This window comes from Hippocampus bargibanti, linkage group LG04, assembly GCF_051943395.1.
Source record: "Hippocampus bargibanti isolate YZ-2025 linkage group LG04, ASM5194339v1, whole genome shotgun sequence".
In the NCBI taxonomy this organism is placed as follows: Eukaryota; Metazoa; Chordata; class Actinopteri; order Syngnathiformes; family Syngnathidae; genus Hippocampus; species Hippocampus bargibanti.
This window is the reverse complement of record NC_142737.1, coordinates 28,482,946-28,504,681: the sequence shown is the minus strand read 5'-3', so window position 1 is coordinate 28,504,681 and position 21,736 is coordinate 28,482,946. Positions and strand designations below refer to the sequence as shown.

At 41.4% G+C, this 21,736-nt stretch overlaps 2 protein-coding genes across 2 annotated transcripts; one reads left to right on the top strand and one right to left on the bottom strand.

Moving 5' to 3' along the window:
- The first annotated feature begins 1,432 nt into the window (after positions 1–1,432).
- LOC148899629 (uncharacterized) lies at positions 1,433–14,712 on the top strand. The gene is made up of 3 exons (XM_088995021.1): positions 1,433–1,510; positions 2,947–4,107; positions 13,519–14,712. Exons 2-3 carry the CDS (start codon positions 3,557–3,559, stop codon positions 13,544–13,546), a joined length of 579 nt encoding a protein of 192 aa, XP_088851147.1. The 5' UTR covers positions 1,433–1,510; positions 2,947–3,556; the 3' UTR covers positions 13,547–14,712.
- ppp6c (protein phosphatase 6, catalytic subunit) lies at positions 8,196–21,287 on the bottom strand. Its single transcript, XM_088995020.1, has 7 exons — positions 21,174–21,287; positions 19,626–19,721; positions 19,475–19,540; positions 19,238–19,379; positions 19,051–19,130; positions 16,873–17,082; positions 8,196–9,177 (listed from the first exon to the last, which is right to left on the bottom strand). Exons 1-7 carry the CDS (start codon positions 21,246–21,248, stop codon positions 8,929–8,931), a joined length of 918 nt encoding a protein of 305 aa, XP_088851146.1. The 5' UTR covers positions 21,249–21,287; the 3' UTR covers positions 8,196–8,928.
- Positions 21,288–21,736: the final 449 nt, after the last annotated feature.

Sequence of the window (21,736 nt, the reverse complement as noted above, 5' to 3'; positions counted from 1 at the left end):
CATTGATGGCTTGATGGAATGGCGTTGGAGGTCGAAGGTCAAACGGAATTGCTGTTTGGAAAGAGAGGCACATTACATGAGGACTGTAATTAAAGAAATAAACTGTGCTGTAAAATAAAGTTTTATTTACCTTTTTGATGGTCGTTGATGGCTTATGGAAGGAGAGTCACCTTCCATAAGGACTGTTGATAACTTAACCTCTGGTGCTATTCGGTCGTGTGCTTCCGCCGAAGATCACTCCGCCAGCCGTGGTGGGTGTGTATTATAAAAATAGTGCTTATTATAAGGTTTAATTTTCAGAAATTTGAAGAGTTTGTAAGACGAAAAGTTTGTAAGATAAGGTGTTTGTAAGTTGAGGTCTCACTGTATATATATATATATATATACACTGAATGCCAATCTTCGCTAAAGACGAGCTGAAACTTTGACCTGGATGGTGCTTTTCTTTTTGTTTTACAAATTTTAATGTATCATTCGTTGTGTGGTAACTAAAGCTATATATATATATATATATATATATATATATATATATATATATATATATATATATATCTTTGACCTGGATGGTGCTTTTCTTTTTGTTTTACAAATTTTAATGTATCATTCGTTGTGTGGCAAATAAAGCTTATATGTGCTGTTTTACTGTAAATAGTTAAAAGTTTAGAAATATACACAGATATTGGAATTTTTCATATGCCTTGTTTTGAGATATATATGTAGGCTGCAGTGTGCTGATCTGACACTTATACAAGTGAAAAGATGAAGATTCAGCCTTTTGTTTAGCTGTGAGGATCATATGAACTTTTTATTGCCTTAAACGCATATATATATATATATATATATATATATACACGAGTATGGTGTTCGACCATCTTCACTGGAATGGAGGGTGGTGAAGATGACTTGCGGAATATAAACCACATCTTTTTGCGTCACAAAAAGGCGGAGGAAGGGAAATCACCTCTTTTGTGTGTACGTGTATGTGTGGGTGTCGTCTTTCACCACGGATTTTGACTAATCACGTGCGGCTTTTACTGAGCGAGTTGCTTGTTCTGTAGCCACAAAGAGACATACGTCTTATTGTGCCGGTCCCTAGCCCGGATAAATACAGAGGGTTGTGTCAGGAAGGGCATCCGACGTAAAAGCTGGGCCAAAACAAACATGCGTATCATACCTCTGAAGATGGAGGTGACTGATTCGCTGTGGCGACCCCTTGAAGGGAAAAGCCGAAAGGAAAAGAAGAAGACGTGCGGTTTCAACCGAATGGGGGTGGGGGGTGAAGTCGGCGCTTCCATCAGGTCCCTATTAAGAGCCGACTCCTGTGGTTCACTTCAAAGACAGGCTATAACAGCCGGTTCTTTCGCGAACGACACACAACTCCTAGTAATCACGCCTGTGCGTCCTGTTCATTGGAGAGTGAAGTGGGAGAAAAAAAAAATCAAAGACGAGCCTCCAATTGGCGAAGAAGACGAGCGCAGCTTTCCCTGTCGGATGCAGAGCACATTGCGAGGTGTGGCGTTCTTTCTTTCTGGGGATTTATGCGCCTTTTGCAACATCACTTTTACTTATTACACTATACCGAATATCGAAAAGTACAAACTCAACTCTCAGTCAGTCTGGGGCTAACTCAACTCAACTGTGTGACGCAAGTAGTAGAAACGACCATTTGAGCGTACTGTAGTTACATTTTGACGTCTATTCTGGGTGGAGAGACTGTTATAGAGCAACTGAAGGTTAAGTCTTTTCAAGGCCATTGAGAATAGGGTTTTTGACATGGATTCTGTATGCTGAGGCTATTCAGTGAAAAGGTTGTGGTTAAAAGACGTTCCCCAGATGCAACGATTGTAATATTACAGTATTTGTCCCCAGCAGAGGATGGTGTTGAGCGTGCGTGTGTGGACGTGTGTGTCGGGCAAAGACACGATTGAGGAAATTTCATATCACCTGCGAAACGAGCTGATCACGTGATACCCAGAAATGGTGAAGCCTTTTCAAGAGCATGCACATAATAAAATGTTTGTCGAGTTCCCAGACCAATGATTGACACTGCTGTGCATTATTTCTCTCGTGAGTACATTCAATCACTACGAAAAGTTACCATTTTGGTTAGTGTTAAAACGCTAAGACTGCTGCCAGAATGACAAGCGCAACAGGTTATGGGCCCAGTACCACAGGCCAAAGATGGTTTAGACTTTTGTTCGATGGCGATGAGAAAAACTACGAGCTCTGGGAGACGAGGTTCCTGGCGCACATGGAGTTGCGAGTGTAGGGGGTTAGAAACTACATCCGTTACTGTATGTTATTCGATTAGACCAATTCAGGGTGTCCCCCGCCTCATGCCCGAAGACAGCTGAGATAGGCTCCAGCAACCCCCGCGACCCTAATGAGGAATAAGCGGTACGGACAATGAGATGAGATGAGATGAGACTACCAAGTCAGGTGAGGGCGCTACGCGCCTGTGAATGGAACAGAGGAAGACGATGTAGGCTCAGCTCACGCATGTGCAGTTAGTCATAAATGCCGCTGTGTGAAGCTGATTAACACGGTTGTCTCGTGTCGTCTTTTCCTCGTCGTTCACAGGTATTCAAAATAATAAGTGTTAGACATCCTCAAGATGTTAAAGTAATTGGGGACTTGTTGGGCGATGCTATATATGAAACCTTGTGTTGTGGCTTTGATGAATGTTTTGTGGCTTTGATGAATTTGGATTTTTGGATGTCAATTGTAGTTCCCAGTACAACACACGCGAGCGTGCTGACGTGCATAAGCATGTACGAATGTGGAGGATATATACAATGTATAGATGTTGAATGTATAGATCTACACATGAATGTATTCAGATATTGAAATTAATGTTTTGATGAGTAAATGAGTGAGTCATAAATGCCGTTGTGTGAAGCTGATTAACACGGTTGTCTCGTGTCGTCTTTTCCTCGTCGTTCACAGTGCTACCTGCCTGTGACGCCTTTGGACCGACCCAGGTATCCCCTAGGCCTGAGGCCGGTTACACGAGGCCTCAGAGACGTTATTTTGGGTGTCCCGAACATTGAGGAAGACAGCGAAGAAGCTCTCGCCGAAGACAAGGCGAAGAATGGAGAGGCATATGCAGAGTTGGTGCAATGTCTGGACAATAAGAGCCTATCGCTGGTCATGAGAGACACAAAACGTGACGGGAGAAGAGCACTGGAGATTCTCCGTGAACATTATGCTGGAAAGGACAAACCACAGGTGGTGAGTTTGTATTGCGAACTTTCCTCACTACGCAAAGGCAGCTATGAGACAGTCACAGACTACGTTATCCGAGCAGAGACTGTATTCACCTCATTAAGACGAGCAGAAGAGCACATTAGCGACGGGCTTCAGATAGCCATGGTGTGCTAAAAGGGCTTCCTGACTCTTACAAACCGTTCGTTGTGCACGTCACCCAATCTAATGACAGAATGACTTTCAGCAAATTCAAAACTCAGCTAAGACGTTTTGAAAATACCGTATGGAAAAGGTGACCAGGGAGCCAACGAAGACAATGTAATGAAAACCAGCGGGACTACAAAACCGCATGGGAGAGGGAGAGGAAGAAAAATGGAGCTGGCTGATATCGAGTGCCACACCTGCGTTAAGAGAGGGCACATGGCCAGGACATGTCATCGCACTTCCCAGCCGAGAAGAGAGGAAAGAAGGTGGGACATGCCACATCAAGGCTGACGCGGTCGAGGACGCGACATCATGGAGGGAGCTGCTGACGAGATCGAGTCAGAGCACACATTCTTCTTATCTAAATGACCATCCGACAAGTGGAAACAAGAGAGGTTTTATGGTCGACAGTGGCGCCACAGCACTTATGGCCAACGACGCCACAAAGTTCAAAACAGTCGACAAGAGCTTCAAACCCGAGGACCACATCATTGAGCTCGCAGACGGAACCAAGGTGAGCGGAATGGCAAAGATGAGAGGAGAGGCTGAGGTCTACTTGCTGGACAGCGAGGGACGACGCGTGAAGACGAGACTCAAGCAAGCACTCTACATCCCAGCATTTCCGCAGAACATCTTCGCCGTCAAAGCAGCAACAGCAAGTGGAGCAGAGGCCCGCTTCAAAGACGGTGATGACTGGTTAGTCCACAGGGATGGGACAAAATTCAAAATGGAGGTATTTGGTAAAATGTATTACCTAAACACAATAGAAGAGAAAAATGTCGATGAAGCATATGGTTCTTATGATATCCAAACTTGGCACAAAATACTGGGTCATTGTAACTTCGAAGATGTAGCTAAATTAGAAAAAGTAGTTAAAGGAATGTCTATTAGAGGGAAAAACGAGCCTAATCAAAACGTGAAATATGCACACAGGGCAAGCTGACACAGAGCAGGAACAGACATGCAGATGCTCAAGCTGTAACTGTGCTACAGCTAGTGCACACAGACCTGTGCGGTCCTATAGAACCGACAGATAGGAATGGCTACAGGTACACAACAGCATTCACTGATGACCACAGTGGGATGATTTTCCCATATTTTATTAAGGCAAAGGCTGACACGACAAAGGCTACAGAAAAATTCATAGCCGATGTAGCCCCATATGGAAAAGTAAAATGCATCCGATGTGACAACGGCACAGAGTTCACTGGGCAAGAGTTTCAATCTTTACTATGAAAGAATGTGATAAGGCATGAGACGAGTGCACCCTACTCGCCCCATTAGAACGGTACTGCTGAGAGAGGTTGGCGAACACTATTTGAGATGTCTAGATGCATGCTGTTGGAAAGTAACCTTTCCTAAGCAACTATGGACATATGCTGTTCAAATTCGCAACAGATGCTACAATAAGCGGCTACAGCAGACACCTTACCAGGCTTTTACTGGAAAGGTACCCAACCTTTCTAACATGCAAATATTTGGCTGTGAATGTTACGTGTATAAACAGGACAAAAAGAAGTTAGATTCCAGATGTGAGAAGGGGATTTTCATAGGCTATGATAAATATAGTCCAGCCTATAATGTGTACTACCCCGAAACAAGGAACGTCCTGAAACATAGACTGGTGAAATTTTTAATGAAAAACAACACAGATGGTCAAACTCAAACGGGTTGTGACTTGTGGGACGATATTCAGAGCTACAGTAAAGTACCCCTAAAGGAAATCAAACAGAGTCAAGATCAACTTGAGAAAAGCAAAGAACAGAGTGCTGAAGAGACAGTAGAAACAGCCAATGTTCAGACACAACAGGGAAGGAGGTGTCCTAAAAGGCAAAGAAAGGCTCCAGAATATTTAAAGGAGTACATATGTGAACTATGACAAAGCCGAAAATATTGACTATTTCTACAAAGTAACATATGGTGTACCTAGGACTTTTAAAGAGGCTATGCAATCTGAAAAGTCAAAAATGTGGGCTACTGCATGGAAGAGGAGATGGAATCCTTGAAAGAAAATAAGACTTTCACTCTGACCCCGCTACCAAAGGGCAAACAAGCAGTGGGAGGTCGCTGGGTGTATACGGTGAAAGAAAACCCAGATAGATCTGAGACTTGTAAAGCCAGATTTGTGGCAAAAGGATTTGGTCAAGTGGAAGGAATAGACTACAGAGAAACCTTTTCGCCGACAGCTAATCTGAATTCCATTCGAGCACTGATGCAGCTGGCTGTGCAAGAAGATCTCACCCTACACCAAATGGACGTGAAGACTGCATATCTCCATGCCCCAATGGACTGTGAATTATATGTGGAGCAACCTGAAGGTTTTGAGATCACGTCACAAACAGGAGAATGTTTGGTATGTAAGCTCAACAAATCACTGTATGGCTTAAAGCAGTCAGGGCGTAACTGGAACATGTTACTAAACAATCACCTCATAAAGAATGGTTTTATACAAAATGATGCTGATCACTGTGTTTCCTGCAGATAATCCGAAAATGAAAAGGTCATTTTGTTAGTGTGGGTGGATGACTTAATCATCGCGGCGAGTCACGGTACCCTACTCAGTGAAGTAAAAGAAATGCTAAAAAGAAAATATGCGTCCACTTAGACACTTCCGAGGTATCGATTTTAAACAACGTAAAGGAGAGATCAAAATAACTCAAAAGAAACACATTGAGAGAATGTTGAGAAAATTTGGAATGGCTAAGTGCAAAGTAAGAAGCACCCCTTGTGAACAGAAATTGGACTTTAACAGTGAGGTGAAATTGTCAACTCATCAGGGTACAGAGAGATAGTGGGCAGCCTAATATACATAATGACATGTACCAGACCTGATTTAAGCTAGGTTGTTAGCAAACTCTCACAACACCTAGCTGAACCAAAACAGCAGCATTGGACTGCAGTTAAAAACATTTACTAAAATATTTAAAAGGTACTACAGATCAAGAGCTTAATTTCCAAAAATTTGAAGGGAAGTTAAGACTCGAAGGATATAGTGACGATGATTAGGCTGCCGATATAAATGTCAGGAGGAGAACAACCGGACATTGTTTTAGCCTAACTAAAGAAGGTCCAGCTATATCATGGAAAAGTAGGAAACAGCCAACTGTGGCGTTATCAACTTGTGAAGCTGAGTATATGGCAATGGCGGCCACAACTCAAGAAAGCATGTACCTTGTCCAATTATTAAAAGGGATAGACAGCAGTAACAGCCACGTACCAGTAAAAATATATGAGGACAATCAGCGGGCAATAGCATTGTCCAAAAACCCAGTGTGTAGGCAAAGAAGTAAACACGTAGATATTAAATATCACTTTGTACGGTCTACGCACAGAGGGGAAAATATTTATAAAATATTGTCCAACAGAAAACATGTTTTTACTAAGGCGGTGACAAAAGTGAAACTTGAAAGATTCAAGAGATATGTTTGGTGAAATGTGAATATTTTGAAGCTTGCAGAGTGTTGCAAATATGTAGAATGTTTTTATTTTTACAACAATGTATTTCTTGTTTCGGTGTTTTTCTTTTTGTTTGCTGCATGAAATTGTGAACATGTCTTTGCGTGGCAGTGTTGAGTGTGTGTGTGTGTGTGTGTGTGTGTGTGTGTGTGTGTGTGTGTGTGTGTGTGTGTGTGTGTGTGTGTGTGTGTGTGTGTGTGTGTGTGTGTGTGTGTGTGTGTGTGTGTGTGTGTGTGTGTGTGTGTGTGTGTGTGTGTGTGTGTGTGAGAGGCAAACACACGATTGAGGAAATTTCATGATTGATGTCACCTGCGAAACGAGCTGATCATGTGATAACCGGAAATTGTGAAGCCTTTTTAAGAGCATGCGCAGAATAAAATGTTTGTCGAGTTCCCAGACCAATGATTGACACTGCTGTGCATCATTTCTCTCGAGTAGTTTCAGTCGCTACGAAAAGTTAGCATTTTGGTTACTGTTAAAACGCTAAGATCGCTGCCAGAAAGACTAGCGCAACATTAGGGATACTATAGACCAGTTTAAATCTTTGCAGACAACAGTGTCGTTGAGATTCGTGTGAATCTTCTAGGCAAAAGCAATCGTCAGTGAAAATGATGTTCACTCACGCACGGCTGCTGTTATTTGACAAATACCCCGATCGTGGCGTGGACACACTTATTCCGTCGTATCGAGGCGTTTGATGAATTGGTGCTACTGGGTGCTTCCGTATGGCTTCCATACTTTCGTTGTTATTAATTGATCGTTAATTTTATTATCGATCGTTAATTTAGTTTATTTGGGACCGGAGATGTGAGATAATCTCTTTTCGTCAATGGATGCTACAGCTGCGTGTTAGCTTTTAAAATTTAGCGTGTAGTCGACGTGCACATTCCACCGTGTCCCTGATCCACTGGTGGAAAGACGCTTTGATCCTCTCTCCTTTCATCTAGAACTGCTTCATGTAACAAAGAGGGTCCAGAAAATGCTTAAGCACGAATAACTCTCCGTGTCTTTGTGTCTAGTTTTTTTGTTCTTTTGACTTCAAGACGGCGCCGCGAGAGTGCCTGCCTTTCCAGTATTTCATGTACATTTTGTTTTTCTACTTTCATTTCTTTCATCACTTTGCTGCTGTGAAATGTAAATGTATCCACTGCGAGACTAATAAAGACAAATCCATCGATGCATCCATGTCATACTGTATAGTAGTAGAACGCTGAGTGCATACATCGTTTTGTTTTTACCAGGCTTGGAAATTCCCTTTTTTTCTTTGGCACTCTTTTGCAAAAATAGCAATTATGAAATGGTCATCTCCAAATCATTACAATAAGTAGTTCAGACGAGTAAATATTTATTGTAAAGTAAAACAGAGATCTGCACATATGAACATTTTACAACAGTCAGTTGACCTCAGCAAACTAATTTGAGCTTGCTGAGCTGTGAAAATATCTTTGATTATGGCCCAAGTGAGAACCGAAGGTCTGTGAGGAGTTCTAAGTCTCAGAGGATCTCTGCCTCAGTTAAAAAAATCAGACAAAATAAAAACAATGACACTAAAACAGCAGCTCACACCAACCTTCCATGTAAGTGAATGTACAGCCAATATTCCATATTTGGCTGTTTTTTTGTCTATTATGGAAATATCAAATGTCCAAACTGCTGTTTGAGCAGTCAAGATATCATGTGGTTCTTGTCAATTCAGATGGGGAAAATAAAGACATTGTGAGTAAGGTTTCAGGACTGCATCAAACATTAACGACATAATGATTGATGTCTCATTCCCATCAGCAACTGAAACTCTAATGCAACCGATAATGCTAAATATGCAGAAGAAAGCTACAATAACATGTAGCTTCTCACAAATTACAGGTTGAGGTGAAGGGCTTCCGATTCAAGCTGCAGATACATGGCTTTAAATGTACAGAGGGGGAATCAACAATAGTTGGCACTGTAAATACTTTATATTTACACTACAAAAGTCATACAGACTCACAAGTGCTGTCGCCACTCTCCTTGGTGTCTTTGCACTGAAATAAACAACAAATACATTTTGGGGATTTCATCATCTTACAAGAAATAAGGTGTTGTTGTCCGAGGTGGAATGACCCTTTCAGAATCAGGCACTGCTCTGAAGAGCTTTGGCTCTCTTGTGTTAGCATCTTTGAAGACCATAATGGAGGCGATGTTGCCACAGCGATAGCAGTAGTTGGGAGCCGACCACACTGTGACCAGCTTCTCATCAAACATAAACTTGTAACCCTCATGGACCAGTTGATGCGCCCGGCAAATCAGCTTCAGATTGTTGATGTGGACAAACTGCAGGTTTTTGATAAGAGACACACATTAAGAAATATTAGGAGGGGAATAATACATCAGCCGAGAACACCTCTGTATGTAAAATCCTAATTATTTCAAAGTTGCTATTAATATAATGCAAAGAAGAAGAAACTATAGTATAACAATAAATTATTTGAAATCATCACAACAGAGAAACTGTGGAATACAGTAGTGGGAAAGCAGCACATACTCAGAGTTGAGATGTAACGGGTGCAAATCTATGTGGAGTTAACATTCTCCCCATGTTCAGTGGGTAGTACAGCCACCACCCCCACCCTTTCCAAAAATATGAACGTGTAACAGCATAATATCTTGTGCATCTCAGGTAGCTGAATTTTTAATGGGTGCATATCTTGGTTCTGGTTTGGCCTTCGTTCCACTAATGCTAAAAGATTTGGAGCATATGTTGATGTACTACAAACCCCAACGAGGCGGGGACATGATGCAAAACGTAAAATACAAACAACACATTCATTTGCAAACGTTTTTGCAAGGATTGGATTGGATTTGCCTTCATTAGTCGTGCAGTGGAGAAATTTACATTTCACAGCAGCAAAGTGATGAAAGGAATGAATGTAGAAAAACAAAATACATGATGATAGGGTGAGTTTCAAAACTTTGTGAACCATTGTGACGGGCACATTGTTTCCATGATATCTTTATGTTGAATTGCTCATTAACTCATTCACTGCCATTCTCGAATTTATTTGGGAATTGAAAAGCATGACATTCCCGATTTTTTACAGGCGTTGCTTTGTCTTGTGGGAGAGGGGGTGCCGATAAAGCACTGATACGACCTCTGGCAATGTTTTTCCCTCCCACCAGGGAGAAATAATTGGCCTTTTATACAGCCGCCCCCAATTCAAGCTCAGGTAACTCTGGATCCATACAACTGACGAATTAACTATTTTTTTCTGTTGAAAGAAGAGAGTCTAATCTAAGGTGTCTTACGCTACATTGAATGTTTATGTAGTCCTAAAACTCAATATTCTGTGGGTCCTGCAATTTGAGTAAAAATGACAAAAACCCTGGCACTGGAGTGGACACATTTTGGCACATCGTCTGGCAGTGAATGAGTAAAGGACAACCGACGTCTCCGGACAAGTTGTGTCCATAATTTGTAAAATGGCTTCAAATGACTTCTATTGGGTGTATTTTAATAAGATTCCACCGCATATAGCTATATTTTACGTTTTAAGACTCGCGCTGAATATTCAGGAAGTCTTGTTTTTGAGTTGGTGACGAGTCCGTACGTGACGTCAGAAAAGGACCGCCTCCTCACCGTAAAAAAGACGCATTTTAGCGTCTTTCCATCACATCAATGTATTTTGCTGTACTGTTTTTTTGGAAAACCATGGCTTACACCCAAAAGCCGCCAGCAGAGGGAGGCAACCTCCATGGAAGGAATATATCAGCCTGTGGAAACGGGCTGATTAATTCCTCACCGGAGCTGGTCGCCATTTTGTGCCTCTTTTTTTTTGTGAGAGATTGTCCCCCAATGTTGCCTCAAAATGGCCCAAATAAATTCTTTAATCGATTGCAAACATGTATGCTTTGCTCATCAGGACTATTTGAATCATATTCACAACTGGATGTGTAACAAGAAAGCATATTCTCCGAATCTGAAGCCATTGTTTCGATTCACAAGCAATGCAAGACGTCTTGGCGTGACGTCACGAAATGGGGGCGGGACTTTCTGAAAATGCCCAATTCGCAGGTGAATTTTTTGCTGATTTTGCACACTTTAAGTCATTTTTATTGGTGTTTTGCATTTGACTAAAAATATACTGCATGTTTTGGGTATTTTAGATGCTATAAAACGTTTTTCTGGTGTCAGTTAAAAAACTAAAAAGTGACGTCGGTTGTCCTTTAAGTATCAATACCCACTTTTTGCTATACCAGTATTCAGCAATGTATTCAGAGTGTGGGCTGCTACACTTGGAGCATTTCAAAACTCAGTGTTATTAGAATGTACCGTTTGAGAATTCTGATTCTCATCATGGGGCGGCCCAAAGGGTGGGTCGGGCAGGACAAGCAAAATTCATAAATTGTATCTTCTCGATCCAAAACTGGCTGGTATCATCAAATCCCCCAAAACTACATGATAAAATAGTGCTATAGTTTAAGTCATTCACTGCCAGACGTGCAAAAACGGGTCCGCTCCAGTACGAAGGTTTTTGTCATTGTCCCTTGAATTTTAGGACCCACAGAATATTGAGTTTTAGGACTACATAAACATTCAATAGTGTTAGAAACCATAGACTCTTCTTTCATCATAAATTATTATGGGTCATGAGCTTGAAATGAAGGTGACTGCCCAAAATACAATGCAATACATACATATTGGTTTATATAGAGCTTTAACAACAGCTGAAGCTGGAACAAAGCGCTAACATGGAAAAAAATGGGAACTGCTGCACCCTTGTGGAAAAGAAAAAAAAACATTGCCAGAGGCCATTGCCAGCACTTAATCGGCACCCAAGCATGAAAAAACAAAACCCGAACAAATTTGGGAATTGTGGTCTACGTCATATTTTCAATTCTAGAATAAATCCGTGAATGGCAGTGAATGATTTAAGAACATGCCTCAACATACAATTGCAAGGGATTTCGGTCTATTTCAAACTCATTTTTTTGCCGCGGGCCACATTGTAGTTGCGGTTCCCTCTCGGGGGCCGTTATGAATGTGGGGAAGCCAATAGAATGTTTAATCCCCTCCAAATATTACACACAGAGCGCACAACAACATAATGAATAACTAGTTTTCAAATTTGAAGTAAAAAAGAACAACTGTTATTGTGGTTGACATGGGACAATTTGAAATTTTGGTTCGGACTTTAGCAAGCATCATGAAATTTCACAAGTTTGATTTGCTTTCACGGAATAAAATGATGCAGATTTTCCCCCCGGGCCTTAACTTTGACACCCGTGATCTAATTCAGAGATTCTTTTGAAAGCTCTGCATGCAAGCGGACAAAAAGTTCAAGGCTGTTATTGGTATGTGGTTGTGTTAGTGTCCATGGTACAGGAACCAATAACACTGCAAAGTATATACAGGTAACATCCGACTTATGACTGGCAATACATACAACCACCCGTACTTACAAACATGACCGCCAGATCCATTTTTTTTTAAATTTTAATTGTACGTGTGGCAGCGCAACGCACCAGTCAGCATCTCACTCTCGCACAGTAATCGACCGCATGATGGCACCGGAGCTTAGGCAGGTGGGCGTCGCCGCTCGGGACCACCGCAAAAAGAACGGGGGGGAGGGTCCACCGATGCCGGCCCGGCCGAGAGTGGAGGCGTGCCTGGGCGCTAGGAATCGCAGCGACGCGAACGCCGCGTAGGGCACACACCCGGCGCCGCCACCTCTTTGAGACAGTTCGTTCTGCGTCAGGGTGAGGTGGCAGGTCAGGTGCGTCGGTGCCGCAGACAGCCGCGGGGATGAGCCGGGGAGAGGGCAACCGGTAGAACACCGGCGACCCAGACCTACACCCGCCCGTCTCTATTCAACATTTTGAATGGATTTTGATTAACGACCATTTTGCCTTACGGCCGGTTAGTCGGAACGGAACCCGGTCGTAACTTGGATGTTATTTGTACAGGTTTTGGATCAACATATGCTCTACAGGAGTGTTCACACAGCACATACAGTAAAGTCTCGTTATATCGATATCGGATATATCGATAGTCCCGGTTATATCGATACTATTTCTATGCACGCACGGAGAAAATTACATGCAAACAGGGTCGGATATATCGATAGTCCCGGTTATATCGATATTTTTCAGACTCCCTTGAATATCGATATAACGAGACTTTACTGTATTTGCATCGATTTGAACCGGTGTACATTTTGTAGAGCGTTCACATGTACAAAGCTGCATGTCGGTCCAGCTGCACCCCTGCTTGCGATCAAACTGCAGTTTCTGTGGCCGTGCAATGCGATAGCAATAATACGGTAACAAATGATGCACAGGCGTAAAGTGTACATTTTCCTGCCTTGTTTATAACATATAAAAATACGGTGCTTGATATTTCTCCATACAAATCAACACCACAGCGTTGACATCCTACAAGGATGAGTGAGAGGGAGAAACGAAGGATAGCGGAAAAGAGCACGAAATACCGGATGTAATCAATTCTTGTAACCCTCTTGTGTTCACGTCCCATTTTATATTGCAGCTGCTCCACAACCGAGCATTTACCCGGCAGAAAAATTTTAAACCACCTCCCTTAGTAGTGTTAAATTTGCTCTGTTTAAGCTGTTTACAAGGGATACCCCGATGTAACTTTCTTCGTGTGATGCTCTACAGGGGCAGCCCTGGTGTTACACCGGAGTAAAAGTTGCCATATGAACACCCTATATGTCATTGCTCATTTCAGGATGACAACGCCAACCCATATTCTGCAGGTACGTGCATTAAAACAGCACAGGATTGCGGTCAGCGTGCACCTACGAGTACGAGAATGGCTTGCCAATAGTCTAAACCTGTCTGCCATTGAAAATGTGTTGCACATTATGAAGCACACAATATGACGACAGGGACCCTGAAATATTGAGCAAATAAAGATGTAAGGAGGAATGGGAAAGAATTGCACCTAAACGTCCTCGAAAATTAAATGTCCTCAGGTCCCAAATGTTTATTGAGGATGAACAAAAAATCTAAACATAACAGAGAGGTAAACATGACCACAGTCCCATCTTTTTGTGTTAAGTGAATCTTTGCAAATACATTAATAAGCCATTTGTGTATTAATATACAGTGAGACCTCAGCTTATGAACACCTTACCTTACGAACTTTTCGGTTTACGAACGTCAAATTTATGAAAATTAAACCTTGAAATACGCACTACTTTTCGCGATACACACCCACCACGGCTGGCAGAGTGATCTTCGGATCTGTCGGAGTGATCTTCGATCTTTGGCGGAAGCTCACGACCGAACAGCGCTCCAGCCGGTGCACCTTTCCACACCCCCTCTCTCTGAATTCACACGTCGATCGCCTCCGAGGAGCTTTTTGCAGATAATTTTACTATTAGGAAATGAATGCAAGAAGATCCCCTAATAATCACCGTCACAACACAACGGGGTGTGCGTTTGTGGCGTCACATGTGCACACCGCGGCTGTCATGTGAATCACAGCCTGACACATCTCTCACGCCGTGTGTCACTTCACTGAGAGTAACTTTCTACGACCACTCTACAAATAAAGAGCCCGGTACCGTTCACCATTGCTATCATCCTTCGCCTAAAAGCTTTACACATAGGCGTTATTTAGTCGATGCTTTCACGTGACTAATGACACCGAAATTGTCACGTGCAAGTTGACAGCTGAGGCGGGGCCGCCGCTCGCGACCTCCGCCAGCCGAAGAAGACACTTCAATTTCATTTCATTTCAACGGGTCGCTGTAACCTCACCAGTGACATGATTACGACGCTTGTGCTGGCAAGTCCAACAGTTTGCTTTGCCGGAGGTGATTGTTAGCCGCGATCGCATAAGTTTGGTGCTTTCCGGATTGCCCCGCCCGCCTTCTTTTGTCCCGTTTTATTCCGTGTCCGTGGAATCATCGGACTCGCGCCTTTTGTTGTCATAAAATCTCTGCCAGCACCTACGGGACTCGAAGTGGATGCAGATGACATCGAGGAGCTTGTTGCTGACCATAATGAGGTCCTCAACAAAGGATTTGATTTGCCTTCAAGAGGACAAGTAGAAGCAGGCCATCCAGGAGTTGATGTGCAGGCTTTTATTGAACAGTTCCATCCAGAAAAGGCTATGAGAATCATCAACATGATGAATGATAATGTGATGCCTCAGTTTCGTAAGATCTTACAAGTCAGAAAGCAACAGGTGTCAATTAAGAGCCATCAACGACCATCACAAATGTAAATAAAGTGACTTTATTATACAGTGCAGTGTATTTCTTTCATTACAATACAATAGCACATTTATTATACATAGAATAAGGTATGTTGTGTGTAGTTTTAAGGCTTATTTAGTTGAAAATTATATTTTATGGAGGCCTGTAAATGGATTATTCTCATTTTAATGGTTTCCTATGGGCATTTTTTGGGGGGATACACACTTTTCGCCTTAAACACTCTGTCTGGGAACCAATTAAGTTTGTAAGCCAAGGTCTCACTGTATTTGTATTTTATTCAGTTGAATATAGAATGCTAATAATTAGCAAATCTCTGTATTTTGTTTTTATTTATGTTTCACACAACATCTCAACTTTAAGGATGATAGAGGTGTGCAGTTTTAGGGTATGAACACAGAAGCATGCTTGTTCTACATGTTGACATCTGTGCACATTTCCACAGATGTATTCTTCTTGAATGGAATCAGTCAGGTTACATTATTATATTTCAAGTACAGTGGTACCTCGGTTCTCGAACGCCTCACTGTTCGAACAAATCGTTGTTCGAACAAAATATTCGAGATATTCTTGCTTTGGCGTTCGAACATCAATCGGTGTTCGAACGCCAATACGACGCGTGAGTGCGTACGCGAAGGTGGGGAGCTGAGCGGCGCACGGGTGCATCGCTCTGTTCATGACCAACTGTTGTCGCTAGCGGATGTGCTGCGTTTTGCTCTAGCGTTTAATATAGGTGTACGAAGAGTTTTAGCCCCTAATCGTGCCTCCAAAGAAAGTAAGTGCTGCTTAAAGTGACAAAAGAAAAGTAGTGCGTACAACTATTGCATTTAAGAAAGAAATAATCGCAAAATATGAAGGAGGTGTGCGAGTGTCTGATCTGGCGAGGGAATAGAGCATGGCGAAATCTGCGATCAGTACGATATTAAAGAATAAGGAGGCTGTGAAATGTAGTGATGTGACTGTGGGAGTGAAAGCAAGTGTCATTGGATAGATATTTGAAGAGAAAAGAACATAATGTAGCCGAGTATTCCGTAGCTGTCATGTTCCGAGCGAGAGTGACGGCAGCTGACTCATCGGACCGTAGTGGAATGTTTGTGATCCCAAAACAGACACGTACTAACCAAGCAGGATGTTTATTCACAAATCAAAGAAAACACAGCGAGTAAGAAGGCACGGGGTGATCCGACCCGCTGACTACGCCAAAATGCAAATGGCACACGAGGGTGCAAAATGACGCAATCCCGGAAGATGACATACATTTATGGGACGCGGGGCGGATACACTCGCGCATCGAAGGAAGAGTCCAGGTACGGTGGCGAGTTGAGTCAAACATCCGGCATTGGCGAGGTGATCGCGAACCGTATAATTGCCCCGTGTCCGTGATTAGAGAATTGACAGCGGGTGGAGAACGGCAGCCCCGCCGCCGCTGTCAACTCGCAAGTGACAGGACCAAAGAGGTGGTTTCGGTGTTCGAAAAAAAAAAAAAAAAAAAAAATCGCTTTTCGAACAAGGTCCTGGAACGAATTATGGTCGAGAACCGAGGTACCACTGTAACGGAATTTGCAAAAAAATAAATATTGGATAGACAGACAAGAAAGCATCAATTTTTGTGGAGAAAATCTCACTACCAAAACGAATATATTCAACCAACAACAGACATGAACAAAATTAACTTTCCCACAAATATCAGTCAACATTGCTTTCATAACTTTGCTGCTGTGAAATGTAAATTTATCCACTGCGAGACGAATAAAGGCAAATCGATTCCAATCCATCTAATGCTACTCACCTCATTTGTGACTTTAGCACCAAAGAGCCAACCTGCTCCTCTCGGGCTGATGGCCCAAGTGTCCACATCTTCCGGATCAGACCAAACCAAATCACAAAAAGCTCCTTTGTGAGGGATTTCCTGGTTACGCTCAATGGTCCGAATTTGGTCTAATGTTTTAATATCAGGAGAGAGTCCTCCGTGTACACACAATATCTGTTCATCCATCAGCTAGAAAAACAGAAAAAGTGAACATTTAAACATTAAAAAAAAAAACATTTAATGCAGCAACCGATTAAAATAAAACAGAAGAAGAAAAAAAAAAACTCCACCGAAGATGTTAAGTTCAGCTTGGCAATTAGCCAGACTCTCTTTTCAGCCACTCTGAAAATGTATGAAATGTTAATATTCATCAAGGGATTGCAATTTCCTCTCAGCTACGAAAAATATTGTCTGGATCCAATAAAACTGTTGGTACTGCAGTAGCCATTGCAAATTGTTTGTGACCTTCTTTCAGCATTCAATTTTGAAACCGAATCAATAACTTCAATACTTATCTCTTCACTGGGCAATAAGAGGCCTAAGCCATCCATAATGATGTCTGAATAAATTCAAAACAAATGCAATGGAAAACTGGGGTGTTTCAGGGGTGGAGTAACTGACCACCACCGAAATGCATTGAGTTAAAAGAAAGATGCACCGGATACATGGATATGGAGAGATCGATGGATATAAGACCATAAAATCCTTCCAAAAACCTCGATAGAATACCAATGTGTGTTGTTTTCTACAAAGAACCCCATTCAAAATATATAATCAAATATGAAAAGTTTGAATAAAAATTTGCCATTAAGTGAATACGGGGAGTTCTGAATGGTGAGTATGTGTGGGGTTCTTTCAATGATACTTGATTTAATGGACTAAGAGAGTGGAGGGGAAGTTTCTGGATTTTGTTGATAGATGTTATCATGGCGTGCAGCTGATCACATTCAAGTGCTGCGAGATTAGCACATTTCTTTTTTGACAGATCTGTTACAATTGAATAGCATAGATAAGGGCAACAAAAACTACACTCTACCAACATCAATTCAGGATAAAAAGTAAGAGACATGGACAAGACAGCACTGAGTAAACAACAGCGGTTGATATAAAAAAGCTGATACAACGTGCCATTTTAAGCTGTGTTTCAACTGCAACACCATGCTTTCCAGTGTTTTTGATAGAAATGATGCCAAGAACGTTGCTATTTCCTAACCATGCGAGTCTGATTTAGTTGGTACTGTGCTGGTATCTGTAACAACAGTGGCACAAACAGCACATTCGTGTACCAATCTCTGTGCGTTCAATCCACCAGTCAGTAAACAACAATGACCAAATTTCAATTACTTATCCTGTGACTGTCAAGTGACCTTGAGAGTTTTGAAAAGCGCTTATAAAAGACATATATTATTATTATTATTACTTTGATACCTATTTTATGTGCCTTAAATTACAAATACAGTGAGACCTCAACTTAGAAACACCTTATCTGACAAACTTTTCGTCTTACAAACTTCAAATTTCTGAAAATTAAACCTTATAATAAGCACTATTTTCATAATACACACCCACCATGGCTGGCGAAGTGATCTTCGGCGGAAGCACACGACCGAACAGCACCAGAGGTTAAGTTATCAACAGTCCTTATGGAAGGTGACTCTCCTTCCATAAGCCATGAACGACCATCAAAAAGGTAAATAAAACTTTATTTTACAGCACAGTTTATTTCTTTAATTACAGTCCTCATGTAATGTGCCTCTCTTTCCAAACAGCAATTCCGTTTGACCTTCGACCTCCAACGCCATTCCATCAAGCCGTCAATGACCATCACAAATGCAAATAAAGTGACTTTATGATACAATGCAGCGTATTTCTTTCATTACAAAACAATAGCACATTTATTATACATAGAATAAGGTATGTTGTGTGTAGTTTTAAGGCTTATTTAGTTGAAAAGTATATTTTATGGAAACCCGGGAACGGATTATTCCCATTTTAATGGTTTCCTATGTGAATTTTTTTTTTTAGATACACACTTTTCGCCTTACACACTCTGTCTGGGAACCAATTAAGTTCGTAAGTTGAGGTCTCACTGTAATCAGTTAAATCAAGATCCATTGAATGAAGATTCCTCTATATATAATGTTATCTAATACTTACAGCTGCCACTGTTAACATGTCAAACACTTTGGTGCAATAACGCCAGGCATTAGCATTTCCGTATTTGGTCTGGCACTCATCTGTGGAAACAATAAAACTATTAAACATCGCTATTACTGTTTGTTAGGTGCAAAGGTGTACATGTATTTTTTGTGTTGTGTTGAAATTTCTTTCATGCTCATCTCACCATAAAAGCCATAAACTTGAGTAATTTGTCTGCTCTCATGATTTCCACGCAGAAGAGTGATGCGGTCTGGCCATTTGGCTTTCAGCACCAGCAAGTAGGTAAAAGTCTCCAAACTGTAGTATCCTCGGTCAACAAAGTCTCCCTAAAGATCACGATAAAAAGGGTTGTCTCAAGTCAGGGGTGACACCATGAAGAAATGTTGGTCATAAACTATGTTAATATAAAATAGATACAAACCATAAATATGTAATTTGTATCTGGAACCTGTCCACCAGTTCGAAATAGTTCACAAAGATCATAAAACTAGCACAAAAGGAAAAAACAATGTCAGAAAAAATATAATAAATAATCATATTTATTGCCTGAGCTTTTTCGTGTAAGATTTTACCTGTCCGTGTATGTCCCCGCATACTGTTACTGGAGTAGAAACCGGTTGAACATTAGACTCCTCCAGCAGAAGATCACAAACATAGTCACATAATCTCTGTATAAGCGAAAATACATATATATACATAAGTATTGTACAGGTAGGGAGGTTCAGAACAACTTCAATTCATTTTGGTGTTAAGCAACTGCCAAAATGTTCAAGAACCGGCAGGGTCTCAATTGTGTAAAATATTGGATATATTTGTAGGATACATAAACCAAGAGGTTTCAGCTAGGATGAAAGGAAAGGTGTATAAAACGGTGGTGAGACCAGCCATGATGTTTGGACTGGAAGAGAAGAAGAAGACAGGAAGCAGAGCTGGAGGTAGCAGAGATGAAGATGGTGATGTTTTCTTTGAGAGTGACCAGGTTGGATAGGATCAGGAATGAATATATTAGAGGGACCACTCATATTAGAGGCTTTGGAGAGAAAGTCAGAGAGGCCAGACTGAGATGGTTTGGACATGCCCAGAGGAGAGAGAGTGACTGTATCGGGACAAGGATGCTTAGCCTTGAACTGCCCGGCAGGAGACCGAGAGGAAGACCGAAGAGGAGGTTTATGGATGTTGTCAAATAGGACATGAAGGTAGCTGGTGTGAGAGATGAGGTGCACAAACATGGTTAGATGGAGGACACTGATTCGTTGTGGCAACCCTGAAGGGCAAAGCCGAAAGGTAAAGAAATTCTTATTTCATTGAAAGCCTTTTCCATATTAGCTAGTGATTTTGATCCATATCCTAAAACATAGGTGACATTAAGCCTGAAGAATGCAATGGTAACAATTTACTTTGAAAGACACCTAATACATGTAGGGAGGTACACATAAAATTATATTGCCTTGTAATATTTAATAATTGTAATAAATAGTACATTTAAACATTTCTACGCTGAAGCATCCTGCTCCAGTCTTTCTGATTCAATGAGGGCGGGTAGAACACCACATAAACATTTTAATAAGCACGTCAGTCACAGCAAACTTAAATTCTAAAGATTCTATTCTTTTGAGCGCATATAGGTAAGATGTAAACGACCGTGTATCATGTGCAAGCCTGGCTTTCTCGGCAGATACGACAAACGCAATTCCTTAATTACATAGTTCACAATTTCATACACGTTATAAAATGAATAATATTTGTGTTATTTTAGTCACTTTGCTTGCCACTGACATTGTATGTCTCTCAGTCACTGTAAATTACTTGTTCCCCACAAACACATTTGCAGTGCAGTCCAGATTGCAATTCGCCATCAGGTCAATACCGAGACATTAGTATCTTGACACAAGCGTCGTACACACAGATGACGGTGCGCACTGTTAAATAAATAACATCGCCTACTTCGCTCCATTCAATATTCGTAACTTCCTGGCCGCACAGACGAAGCGAGCTGCTTAGCGCTACTAGCTCGCCTAAGCTAACCACGGTTAATTACACATTATAACCACAATTTACGCAAAGTATCACAAGTACACTACCTCTTATTACGGAATGTGTTCATATCATGGCTGCTTTACCTTTAGGTCATTTTCTGGAAGGTATTTGCACTGTTTCGCGATCTCCGCATATTTATCCAGGTCTAGAGGCGCCATTGTAACTAGCTCGTTGTCTTGCGCAACTTCCTCACAGCTTTGCGGGGCCGGGCCATCTGGGATTTTATGAAACACTCTACTGCCATCTCCCGTCCGAATGCTTCATGCAGCTATTTAGATAATATTGGTGTAGTTGCGTACCTCGGCCGCTTGGGTGAACTACTGTACACGCGTGTAAACCCGATATCCTCTCGTTTAGGGTCTCGGAAAATAAGCGTCTTGTTTTGTGCAGTCAAATGTAAACATTTGTAATGTGACAAATATAATGTAATAATAAGCGTACGAGCTTCTCAGTTTTATGTTGTATATTTTTTTTGCAGATTATGTGTAGTGTTTTTCTGATTTTTTCTTATTAAATTAATTTAGTAATAGCACGAATTAAAAAGCGTTGTGGGGTGTAAAAGATAGACATTTTGTCATTTTTTTAACTTCTGGTTTAAGCTAATGTTTTTGTAACAATTACATATTGATTAAAATAATAATTGATG